This window comes from Microcebus murinus, chromosome 8, assembly GCF_040939455.1.
Source record: "Microcebus murinus isolate Inina chromosome 8, M.murinus_Inina_mat1.0, whole genome shotgun sequence".
NCBI lineage: Eukaryota > Metazoa > Chordata > Mammalia > Primates > Cheirogaleidae > Microcebus > Microcebus murinus.
The window spans coordinates 45,500,326-45,513,893 of NC_134111.1; the positions used below are offsets into that span (position 1 = coordinate 45,500,326).

At 35.3% G+C, this 13,568-nt stretch overlaps 1 protein-coding gene across 7 annotated transcripts in view; it reads right to left on the reverse strand.

Moving 5' to 3' along the window:
• SCN1A (sodium voltage-gated channel alpha subunit 1) overlaps positions 1-13,568 on the reverse strand; it is a 150,787-nt gene that overhangs the window by 66,015 nt on the left and 71,204 nt on the right. For all 7 annotated transcript variants that reach the window (XM_076005619.1, XM_076005623.1, XM_076005621.1 and 4 more), the window contains exons 3-7: positions 7,216-7,336; positions 5,074-5,161; positions 3,402-3,530; positions 1,568-1,659; positions 432-701 (exon numbers count right to left, since the gene is read on the reverse strand). In XM_076005619.1, the coding sequence (XP_075861734.1) occupies positions 432-701; positions 1,568-1,659; positions 3,402-3,530; positions 5,074-5,161; positions 7,216-7,336 (700 nt within the window). The remainder of the gene's footprint in view (positions 1-431; positions 702-1,567; positions 1,660-3,401; positions 3,531-5,073; positions 5,162-7,215; positions 7,337-13,568) is intronic.

A 13,568-nucleotide genomic window follows, 5' to 3' on the forward strand; every position in this document is an offset into this window, starting at 1 on the left:
ATATTTTATCTCCTTCGATTATCTCAATTGCCACAGGAAGAATGTACAGCAACTGAAGATCCTAAGCAAATTCTTTCTAGCTGAATTCTTCAGCCTTCCACATGATGATACAACAGAAAAGTGGCATCTAGGAGTCCAAATTAAAATAGTTATCAATGAAATAATTATATGTATGTGCAAACCATTGACAAGGTGATGCAACAAAATTCTTCTTTAAAATTGATTCCAGAAATAGAAATGATCTGTTGTTTAAAATCCAGGGGAAAGAAATTCCAAATAAGATATAATATTAAACCTTTTAGAATAGTTTGATGACATAAATTTTCTAAGAGATCACAACTTGTTAGATGATCATTTTTAATTTTTTTCATGTCTAGATGGAAAGCAGACGAATAATGAAAAGAATAAATATTTATAACCGTAATTCTTACTTGAATCTTGAATGTAAGATTTCCAGTCAAACTCAATGACAGTTTCATTTACAAATGTGCCATTGTAATCCACAGTTATATTCATCTCTATACTGTGTTCCTCCAGGGAAGTATTGGTGGGAGGCCACTGGACACATTTATTCCGCAGGTTGCCCATGAAGAGCTGCAGCCCGATTAGTGCAAACACGCTCAGACAGAACACAGTCAGGATCATTACATCTGAGAGCTTCTTCACCGACTGGATCAGGGCTCCCACAATGGTTTTCAGGCCTGAAAGAAAGAAAGAAAGAATCCATTACTGGGAAGTCTTAACACATCTGAAATAATAAAAGCTTCCCTCAATTCTCTTTGAAAATGTAGATTTCATGCATAAGTCCCAAAAATGTTTGCAATGCTAGTGGAAGAGCAACACTTCATGGAAGACTGCAGAACTTATGGAGATGAACTCCAGAAAAATAATGATGTAAATAATGAAATGAAGATCCATATCCCATTATGTTCAGAGGAAATAATGGGAGATCCATGGTCTTCATGAAGCCCATATTAAGGAAAGGGTCTTGCCTTTTTGTTTGCTATTGAAGCTTATCCCACACTTTCATTACGGTCAGTTGTCAGTTTTATAACAAATTGACTGAATACGTATTTTTAAGTTCCTATTTATAAGTTGGAAAGGTTTTGCTATAAAGCTGAAGGTGGTTTGAAGTATAATTGCACTTTAAGATAATAAATTCTTCATGCAGACTCATGCTATTCTTTATTATCTTATTCACTTGTCTTTTGTTAGCAAAAGACTTGCAAGATTTATGTTGTATATACATAGTCATCAATGGCTATAATGAATAAGAAATTATAGATTGGTACATTCAACAGGAAACAAATTATTGGTAAACCTAACATGGTGAAAAAAACCCCATAATATCTCTAAGTACAAATCGCAGAGATGCAAATGATAGGGTCACCCATAAGAAACTGTTAAACCCCAAGATTGATAAAAGTTATGCCCAGACAACAGGAATCATTTTCTGTGAACACTTAATCTTATGATCCCCGATTTTCTGTAGTGCTAAATGTCAAGCAAAAAGGCTGGCACTGAAGAAACATGGCAGGTCTGCCTCAGCGTTTAACCTCAGTCTCACCTGGAATGACTGAAATTGTTTTCAATGCTCGGAGAACTCTGAATGTTCTCAGCGCTGAGACATTGCCAAGGTCCACAAACTCCGTCACATATCTGTAATAGGGAGTTCACACACAAACACAATAACAGGATACAAAGAAAGTTGTCGGTGCAAGGGGCCTGTGCTTTACACTAATCACTTCTTACCTGGAATTACAGAAATAGTTTTCAAAGCTCTCAAGACTCTGAAAGTGCGAAGAGCTGAAAAATTGCCTAGGTTTACAAATTCTGTTACATACCTGTAGAATTAAATCAGAGTTATTCACGATTTTAGCAGGATGTATATTATTTGCACAGGTCTTTTATAAAGACCTTCTTGGGTGATTTTAAATGATAAATATCGCAAGTGGCAAATTAAAAATTAGAATCCATCACTGTGGCTTTAATCACATAATTTTTAAGGCCATTAACTAAAGGTAAACTTCATGAAGTATGCAACCCTGTTGCCATTTTGGAAAGTAATGTAGTCAATGTGTAATAATGTAATCAACAATTACATAGGAGAATTAAGTAAAAAGGAAATAAATCTTGGCTGTGGTTTTAGAGTTTCAAATCAGAAAAAAATGCATGAAATCATTCAACAGAATTTAGGCATGAAAAGGCAGACAGTATTTTTGCCTTTATGTATGAGATAAGGTTTTCCTAGAGTAACTTTTAAATGAAAGTTAGGCAGATCAAGAAGAAAAATATTTTATGGGGGTCCAATGTTGACCCTGCCATTATTGCTATTTTATTTTGAAGAAACAGAAGCCCTATATGCCTTCTTTTGAGCTGTGGCCAGAGAGCTTGGAGAAGAATTGGCTATGAAATTAAGACCAGATAGGCAGTATTTGAAACCCTGAGTTTGTCAGTGCCACCTCTTCTTCTATCCCCCACATCACATCTGCAAGAGGCCAAGAAAGCCAGCTCCTGGAGGAAGGCTGAGGGCAAGTGGTGTTGGTCCACCTTCCTCCACAGTCTACTTTCACTTCCTCCTGAATGGCTTTCCATTATGTTTCTAGTTCTCTTCCTGGGAAAGTTTACCACTAGGAAAAAATATGGGGAGCCCAAATTGTGCATAGTACTGGGTGTATATGGGTAAGAGTTAAGGGCAAGGTTTAGTTTGAGGGTAAAGAAAGCTGAAGAAAGCCATAAAGGGAAAGAAGAGAGGAAGAAAGGAAAAGGGTCAGGAGAGAAACAGAAAGAAGCAGAAAGAATGTGTCCATTTATAAGCCTTAATAATCAATTTGCTGATGAAATAATAATTTCATATATTAAACACAAAATATGCCAAATAACTTGTTTTTTCCTGTTTGATTTGCCAGTGTACTTTGATGTTAATATTTCTGTTATTCTACCAAATTAATAAAAGAAGCTGTGTATAATCTGGGCAAGGTCAGTGCAAATTTATGGGACCAATAGAATTTTTTGTGGCTGTAATTTTTAAAAGCTATTTTCACAGATGTTTTGTGAATATATTTGTGCTTTCATATTAGGGAGTGCATGCGTGTGTATGTGTGTGTGTGTGTGTGTGTGTGTGTGTGTGTGTGTGTGCTGGAAGAGCAGCATGTATGAAATTTGCTGACAGATGTTTGTTACATGTGAAAATTGTAGTTTCAACTAGTGCAAAGCCTTTATGCCACGGTGAAATGCAACTTAGATCTCTAAGACCTCTTGTGCTAAATTAAAACCCAGAGCTTAAATGTGTAAATCACTCAAACATATTCTACAGCTAAACCAAACCTACTCTTTAAAGCATAGGCACTCAAGGTAAACCAAATTATATTCTCTTTTGAAGTTTCATAAAAGGCACTTACGCAAATGTAATGACAGTGAAATCGAGCCAGTTCCATGGATCTCGAAGGAAAGTAAAATCTTCTAAACAGAAGCCCCTTGCAATAATTTTTATAAGTGATTCAAAAGTATATATTCCTGTGAAGGTGTACCTGAAAACGAGTATGCAAAGATTGATAAAGTAATATTTCTTTTATAGCATATTAAGTTTTTATCACTCTATCAGTGGAATAGGTGAATGCTAAAAAAGGAAACTAAACAGTTTGATTTTATTTTCACAGACATAAAACATAACCCTAAATTTAAATTCAACTCCCTAATACATGAAGAGCTGTTTTTAAAGTGTTAAGAGTAGTGTGAGAAATACGAGCAATTAAAGTCTATTTAGCTGCTGTCTGAAATGCCTTGGCATTCACATAAATGAATATAGCTTCCTGAGAATTATCCGGTATGTTCAATGATGGAGTACCCAATCAATAATATTTCAGAAGCATAAAATGATTTCCTTTAGAAGGAAAAAAAAATCTCAATTTCAATGATGCTCCAAGAATGAGAAGAAATTGCCAAATTAGCAAGTCTTATGTCTTCCCTTTCTACAAGGTAGGTTAACTTACTTGGGAAAAGGACTTCATTAAAATCAAAGTGCATACTTCTAGGGTTAGAAGTGTGAAAATTTAACTTACAATAAACCTTGTGCCAATTCAGAAACTTAGGTATTTCCAAGGTTTCAATCTTCCACTCAGAAGTTGAGATGCGAAGGCGGCATAAAATCACAGACACCAGGGCGACGGAACACATGTGGGGCCTCACACATTAACTTCAATACAGTAGGAATTTTTTGCATGTAGAGTTTATTATTTTCTTCAGAATCTATTGGTTTTCTTATTGGCTCCAACCTGGAAGTATCCAGGAAGGGCAGAGGCTCTTGGGAATAGCTCTGACTTTATGAGGGGTCAGCAGCCACAGAGGAACAGGGGTTAAGACACATGTAGTGTAGACTGGTGGCCCAGCCATTGTGAGCACAGCCTCAGCTGCAGTTATCACAAATCTGGCCTCTGTGCCTTCACAGGTATCCCCAGAACAGAAAGATTGTCAATATAGTTAGTGATGCTCCCAGTTTCGGAAAAAGCTGCCCAAACTTTCCCTTCTGTTAGCTGAGCCTTCAGTCTACTGAATGTTCAAGTTCTACAATCCCCCAATTTTGTATTTTTTTTCCTGCCATTTGGTGACTATGCTTGAAATTGATATAGGCCTCACATGAAGTAGATGGGCCTGATGGAAATGAAAACTTCGTGAGGCTCAACATTGTGTTCACGTGGCATTTCTAATCCACTCATTTTGATTCTGAGCTTGCAAACTTATCTAGAATTTAATTGGAACCAAGGTCCACCATATTGGCTCTTTTCTACAATTGCTTTTTAGCCACATTTGCTTTGGCCACTATGGATCCTAAAGGAAAAGCTATGGCTATCCAACATTGATGGCTTCTGGTGACCACCAGGTACAGGTGAACTAACACCAGCAGGCATGAGCGCCAATGAGTATTGTCTTCTTGCTACATAATTGTGTCTAGAAGTGGCTTTAATAAGAATGTTCTTCAGTTTTATTTTGAGGATACATTAAGACATAGTTTCAAAATCCCAAATATATATATATATATATATATATGATATTTATAATAAAAGTTGGACTTACTCTACATTCTTTGTCCAGTCGGGAGGGTTACTCATTGTCATAAACACACAGTTGGTCAAAATAGTGCACATAATTAGCATGCTGAATAATGTAGGTTATTGTTAAGGAACACACAAAAGAAAATCCAAATCTAAGAATTATATTATGTAAAACTAACGTTGAAAAGCCCAAACTGCAGCACAGCCAGGACTCAGGGATAAATACATGTGGGAAAGTCATCTATTATCTTGAAACTTCAGTTTCTTCACCTGTAAAATGTGGGTAATGGTAACATCTTCACAGAGTAGTTGTGTATATTAAATGAGATAATGTATGGAAAAGCATCATACCAGCATAGGGTGTTGTTTTTATAACTATATTTTAATCAGTATATTTATCTTCCAGAGAACTTCAATGGGAAGACTATTTGTGACACCTGGAGTTGCATAGTTTTGAGCATAAAGCATTGCCTTGAACTCATTCATGCAATTTAGAATAGCAAATTGTTGAGGAAGGGCACATTTACGCAACATTGTAATTTCTTAAACATGTTATCCAATATATAGTTCAATGCACGAAAATAATTTGTGTCAAAGTACAACATGCTATTTGTTGTGTTGCTCTATTTTGACTGAGTTTATTCAAGTGCAGCAGCATTGGAGAAGATGAAAAGTGAATATTCTTGAAGGTCAAGACTTCACATGATGTGAATGTCATTAAAATTCAACATAGCAAAGTGATCTTGGGCAAGTCATTCAGCCTCTGTGCCATTGAGTCTCCCTGTGTCGCCAGCTACTTTTTACACAATTGAACTGGTGATGTACACACTTCCTCGTTTTGTCATGCAGACTAAATGAATCAATAAGTGTGCAATTATTTGAACAGTGCCTGTATATAAGTAAATATGCTCTAAGTGTTAGCTAAAACAAATGAACAAGACATAACAGAAGTATAGAGCTGAAAGGGACCTTAAAAACCAACTAGTCTTATCATTATATTTTGGAAATCAGTGAAATAAGGCCTAAGCTCTAGAGAAATTAGATAACATGGCCCACTACTAGAACACACATTTCCTGCCTCAGATCCAATATTCTTTCCACTGCAGTTTACTGCCAAAACAAAAATTTTCCATTAAGTGAAAAGGAAAGTTTTCATCAAATGACCACATGATGGCACTAGAAATACAAACTAGGATAGAGAAACATCCCTAAGTGTAAAAACCTTGAATATATGATTTTTTTGTTTCAACTCTCTTAATTTTAGTAACAGCATATTTTTACCACTAAGGAATTTCTTGATATCAGCTTAAAACTAGAATAGACTTTCAAATTTTATAATCCTTTTTAAGTGAATTTAAGATAATTATAATAGTATTATGTATTTTTAATATTGCCAAAGCTATCAAATGAGACACAATCAGAAATGAAGTTTTTTGCTGATACATATCATCAACAGATGAATTTAGTTGCAGAGTACTTTTTAACACCAATGGGAATCACAAAGCCGAATCCCTTAAGGCCATTTGGAAATAGAATCTCAGTTTCTTTCACTGACTTCCAGAGTCTTTACTAAGCAATCAGTTTCTCAAGGCAGAGTCATAATTCAATGACTTAAATTTGAAATTCAGCCAATATTCCAGTACTTCCTTCACAAAAATCATCGGGAAATTTCAAGAATTAACTAAATACTGGCCAAAATCCTCTGAAATTCTCCCATGGAAAATAATGCTTACTTTTAAGGTTTATTCCAAGACATACTAAAGTGTTTGATATTATAAGTATGGCTAAACTTGGGTCTGGAAGTAGATTTCTTTGTTATTATATCACCATTCACTGCAAATTCTACACAATCACAAGCTGTTAAAAGATGGTAAAGATAAATATGGGTATCTTATGTTAGATTTGTAGGACTAAATACATATAAGTATTTTTAGAAAGATAAAAATATACATATGTGTGTGTATATATGTAATGTTAAAGACTTTGTAAGTTTCAGTAACATCTATGTTATTAATCAAGTTAGAAATAAGGCTTATATGACAAATGAAAATGCAAAATGAGAGTGGTAGCTATAGAATATGGACATTTCCAAACTTTTATATTTAGCTACAAAGTACTTATAGATTATATACAAATAGTTAATATTAATCACTTGAAAAAGGATATGAATGTACCAAAATCTTAATAGCTATTTTCCTAAGAGGATTGAAGGGAGTTAAAATGTACAGGGCAGAGGTGGCACTGAACCGGAAGATGGCCTTCCCTTTATTCAATACTATAAAAGTCTGTAAGATAGGAACACAACATAGAAGTATGAAAGTATAAACCATTTAAATGCTATTATCTACAGTCTGTTACTTGTCATAATAAATTGTTGCAATGTTAAATGAGAAACCAGCACAATCACAACTTTTAGTGTGCACCATGAAGACAAAGTATTACTGTACCTCTTCTTAACCAGAGAGGAAATCCAATGATGTCACTTACCTTTCACCTTGTACTCACCTGAAACTTTATTGTACATAAGACATTTAGCCAAGAGAATTTATTTTTTTCCTGATATTATAAACGTCTGAGATAAATGAAAATCTTAAATGGGTGCACATTTCATTTTATTCCAAAAAACTTAAGGTACTATGCTCCTTTTATAGTGATTTCAGCTTTCTCAATTCTATTGTCTTGAAAATTAATCCTGCAGAATGCAAAAATCATTCAATAGAACTGATACAATTTTTGATATATTTGTATATTTTTGATATACAATTTTTAAATATTCTTTTACCATCTATCCTTATGAAATAAACATTATCACTCTATTGGTAAAAGGAAAAAAAAAAAACAACACCATCAAACCCACTCTTGGGTTAGATGGATATAATCCAACAATTGATTTCTGGAGGCCAAGTTCCCTGGAGAGTGTCTGTTGGCCAAGAGTGCTAAATTCTGCGTTGGGATTTCTGATTTAGCTGACACATTGAATTCTAATCCCAGTTGACTGCCTATCTTATGTAGTGCTTTATTATCACAAGGGAAAAGCTCAAAGGCCCCAAAGAACCCAGGATCCATGAATGTGAATGGAATTCCCTTCCAAAAATTAGACTTGAGACCAATTGGCAGTGTGCAAACAACTAAAGAAGCAATGTACAATAGTTGCTTCTTTATATAAAGGACAGGAGTCTGGCTCAGTGTTTCCTAAAGTGTTTACTTATATTTATACAGAGCCAGGGGTGGGAGAAATATAATTTAGGGAAGGGAATTTTAAATTCACTCATTTTTTCAAAGCTCTGTTTTTTAAGTCTTAGAGTGCATATCTGCACAGATCTCTTTATAACATAGCAAGAATTAACTTTATGTTTATTTTCTACTAAGAATGATAATTGTTTATTCTCTATGTTAATTTTCAAGTCATTAATAGATTTCTAACTTTCCCCCCTCTATATTCAGGATTTTCTAAATTTAAGTAATCACCCTCAAATATTTACTAAATTGCTGTTTGAAAATAGCACTTCTTATCTGGGATAGGTTTAAGTGCCCTAAATGTGCTTTGAAAGTGTGGCTCACCCAACTGGTGCTGGTCTGCCAGTTGTTCCCAGTGTGTGACAAAGTTAAGTAGAGACATAGATAGTATGTGTTCAGAAACTTGTAAGGCAATTTGACCAACTAATGTTGTGTCTGTTGAATCTAATAATAAAGAAGTAGGAGGAGGGAACTGTGATTTGTGGGTCTGTTTTACATTTCAATTTTTAGAATTTTTAAATGTTTTACTGCATTTTATAGAGAATAGAGACCTCACATTCACAACAGAGTTTAAAGAGTATTGCACTAACTCTAATCTCTAACTTCATTCCCTCTATCATCTTTGGAGTATGAGTCCAGAAGACAAAGAAAACTGTACCATGAAGTTCATTGGTAGGAAGGGAGAATTTCACCTGTGCCTACTAGAGGAAAAATCACCTGTGTTGATAATACTTATCCCCTTTTTTCTCTGATTCATTCAGTGCCTCTGTCCCTGAATGACACTGTGAGATCATCGTAAAATGTGAACAGATTTGTGCAATGCAAATAAATGCCTTTGCCCTAGGAAATATGAACATGCAAGGACACAGAAGGGAAAAGAGAGCTAACCCAGGACTAAATATGGCCCACCTTTCAAACCTACCAAATGTGCTTCCTTTCCCCAAATTATGCTGAGTCAAATCTCATAGAAATACTGGGGGTTGGGGTAGGAGAACCAGTAAAAATATAGCAGAGAAGAAATTATAATCCATAAGTGGCCTAAATCATGGACTGGAGGTTGAGGGTGATTGAGAGGGTACTGACTGTAGCTCAGTGGACCAGGAAAATAACCAGACTCATCTGGAGTAGACAGATCCATACTCAGAAGAGAACACCTGTGCTTCTCACTCCTGGCCACCCTCCAGCCCAAACCAAGAGCAGAGATAATAAATGAGGAATACGGAAAAGATGGAGGAGAGGTGGTAGCACAAAAAGCAAAGCTAGAGAGACTGAAAGATGAGTTGAGAGTGAGGGAAACATTTTGCCCAGATGACTAAAAAGTAAAATAGGCAAGATTAAAAAACTGAATGCAATCCTAGAGCTTTGGGAGGCTGAGGTAGGAGGATCGCTTGAGCCCAGGAGTTTGAGATGAGCCTGAGCAACATAGTGAGATCCCATCTCTACAAAAAATAAGAAAGATTAGCTGAGTGTTTTGGTGCTGGCCTGTAGTCCCAGCTACTTGGGAGGCTGAGGCAGGAGGATGCTTGAGCCTGGGAGTTTCAGTTATGATGATGCCACTGCACTCCAGCCTGGGCAACAGAGTGAGACTCAATTTTAAAAAGGAAACCGAACAAAAAAGGTCCCAAAAAAGGAGGATACACGGGAATATGGAGTAGAACAGAGGATACTAGAGGATGGGAAGGGTAGGAGGAAGGAAGGAATTGGGACAGATTTGTTAAAGGATACCAAATTACAGCTAAAAAGAAGGAATAAGTTCTAGTGTTCTATACCACCATAGGATGACTATAGTTAACATTAATAAATTATATAGTTTTAAATAGCGAGAAGGAGGGTATTGAACATTCTCAACACAAAGAAATGATACATGTTAATCTGTTAATACTAATTTTCTGGTGAGTACATGTGGTGCTTGTTTTTCCATTCTTGAGATACTTCACCTAATAGAATGGGTTCCAGCTCTATCCAGGAAAATACAAGAGGGCTATCAGGTGTCGGGATGGTGGGAAGGGGGAAGAGGAGATGGGTATGTACAAACATAGTGAGTGAGATGTGCAACATTTGGAAGATGGTCACGCTTGAAAATCTGACTCGAGGGTGGAGGGAGGGCATGGGCAATATATGTAACCTTAACATTTGTACCCCCATAATATGCTGAAATAAAAAAAGAAATGAAATAAAAGAAATGAAATAAAAAAAGAATAAAAAAAGAAATGATACATATTGAGATGATGGATGTGCTAATTACCCCAATCTAATCATCATACATTATATGTATTGAAACATCACTATCGCTGTGTAGCCTGAGAATATATACAATCATTATTTGTCAATAAAAAATAAAATAAAAAGGAATATAAAGGGAATAAAAGGGAATATAAAGAGCTGGAACTTGGCAAAGCTAGTGGTTTCATGAAACCACTGCACTTCTAATGCTGATGCATAATTTTAAATCTAAAAGCCCTTTGACATAGAGGAATTAATACTTTGACACAACAGTGAAAGACAAATTGACATAATTCACAATTGTTCAAGTCTTAGATTAAAAATTTTCCTGATTTTAGGGTGTATGCCCCCATTTATAAAATTCAAAGAATGTGTAGAAGATTACTTTGTCACTTGATATTTATAAGATTTATGTGTGCAATGTGTAAATACTTGCAATTTGAATTTATAAATGGAATTAATGAGGTTTTACTGTATGTTAAAGTTTGTTTTGCTTTAATATTTCACAAGATACACAACAGTTGGACAAGATATACTTGTTAAAACTACCCAAGAGGCTGACAATAAGGCCAACATTAGGGGACCACCTTCATAGGATTTCTTCTGTTAAGACTCTGCTTTTCTCAGGTTGAAACACATATGCTTATGTACAAGCTTCATATATGTCACTTTAAGGTGTTCGTGGGTGTATTTTAAACAGCCTCCCAATGAAGCAAAAGTATCCAGACTTGTATAGCAACCCAATAGGTAGAATTTTTAATATGTTTTCACTGTCACGTCAATAAGTAAGTTCCATTAGAACTTCAAATTTATTATTTGAGGCTGATCTTATCTATCCTTTATAATCACTTACATAGCCAAGAAGCCAATCATTCAGTTTATAAGTGTTAACAATTGATAAAATGGTACTCTTCCCCAAGGACTCTCAGATACATGTTTCTCCAAATAGTGCAATTGATGGTATTGAAGGGAGAGTAGAGTCAGAAGGGAACACTGTTTATTTACAACATATACTTAAGTAGTCTTCATACATATAGATGTCTGTCTTCCCCATTTTATACATGAGAAAGTGCTCCAAAAGGGAAGAATTCGAAGACTACCTAAGATATTACTGTAACTTAAACTGTATAAACAAATATTATGTAGCTTTAAGGAAATCAAAATTGATGAATGATTCAATTGACATTTTTTTTACCTTTTAAAAGAATGCATTGAGTGGTTTCTTATAGTGAATTTCTTAGCATCCTTAAAATCTAATTAGTTCAAGAAAAATTTCATTGACACAGCACCTAAGGATAATTTTTATTGCATTAAGTCACTTGAAAAATAAAGAAAGAGTTTAAAATTGGCAGTGGAGGAGAAGAGCCTGGAGCATCTAGTTTGAAATAGGCTCCTTTGGTACATCCCAGGCTAATATGAACAGGGACATGACTGGCCTCTTTACCAGCACCAAGAGTTTGTCTTTTAGCAGAATTCGGTCTTATTTGTGAGTATTCTTACAATTTGTCCTTCAGTTCATTTGTAACAGGGCCAAAACAAAGTTCTACAAGGGAATAGAACTACAAGAAACTCATTAAATCATGTTAACATGTGAATAATTTCCTGCCTCAAAACACATTTTGAAACATGCATTGTGACTGAATTAGAAACTAGATTTCATAACAGAAAAATAACTTTAAAGATATATTTGCAGGAAGGTAACATTCATACATAGGGGTTTTTCTAGCTTATCCCTTATCTCTTCATATAAAACTATCAAACTCAAGTAACATTTATTGAGCACCTATGTAATACACTGCTAAAATGTATGAGCATTGCAGATATCTCAAAAGTGGCATGGACCTAGTTTTAGGTCCAATGTTAATTTCAATTCAAAAGACATGTATGAACTGTTTAGTAAAATATTTACAAAGCCCTGTCCTACAGTCTACAGAGAAAACAAAGATATGTTAAGTTATGATCCCAAGAAGTTTACATAAACTAGGAGATTCTCAACTACTTATATTAATAGCAGAAATTTGGAAAAATTAGTTAAGGTTACCTAGATCAGCACTGGCCAATAGAAATACAATGAGATACAGATCTGAACCACAGATACTATTTTAAATTTTCTGGGAGTCACATTAAAAGAAAAAAGAAGCAGGTGAAATTAATTTTAATAATGTGTTTTTTAAACATTATTGAAACTATGCCAAATAACAGGAATGCCTCCAATTTTTTTGAACTCGGTTACTCTTAAAGTAAACATATTATACTAACAAAGGCAAGAAGTAACATAGGAAGTGAGCTAGGATGATAAGCAATATAAAAAATATAGAATGTACTACTGATTGATTAAATTTATCTGTTAGCCTCAAAGTTTGAAACACAGGATTTCAACTTGTATGTCAGGTGTGTGCCAAAAATGTCTTCAGAAGTCAATTGATTGGAACTTTGAACATATTTTCCCTCAGGGCATGTATAGATACTCCGTAGACCCAAAAGTTTATCTAACTCTTAATGAAGTACAATTCTGAACTAACGGTGCTGTGAAATTGTATCACCATGTGTTACAAAGTGTCACTCTGATTAGGGCAACAGTACTCTAAGTTAGGCTGCCAGGTCCACACCTCTCCCCTTGATATAGCCCTGGCAGTCCGATCAGCGAAATTTCCTGGCTCTAGCTCCTGTCCAGAACTGGGATTAACCTTTTCCCAGCTCTCTCTAAACTGCTGATTTGGGAAGAGGTTCCAGCAGCAAGGGAAGAATGACAGCCAGGTGACAAGAGGAGAGATGCTTCAAAATTTCAAGTGTGAAGAATAGCATAGAAGGTTGAGATTCCTGTTAGTAAATATTTCTGGGGACATTTCTCATGCTGGGCTTATTCCATTGTACCTATTCTTTTTTTTTTCCTGAGGACTTTCTAAATGCTCTCACTTCCTTCCCTGCCCATGTGTTACAACCTGTGGATTTAGGTCAAGATCTCCTTCCTTTTCTGGTTCACTGGGGTGAAGAGTTTTCTTGCATGTTCTGGACCTGACTCTGAAGTGAGCAGGACACATTTAATTTTTTTTTTCT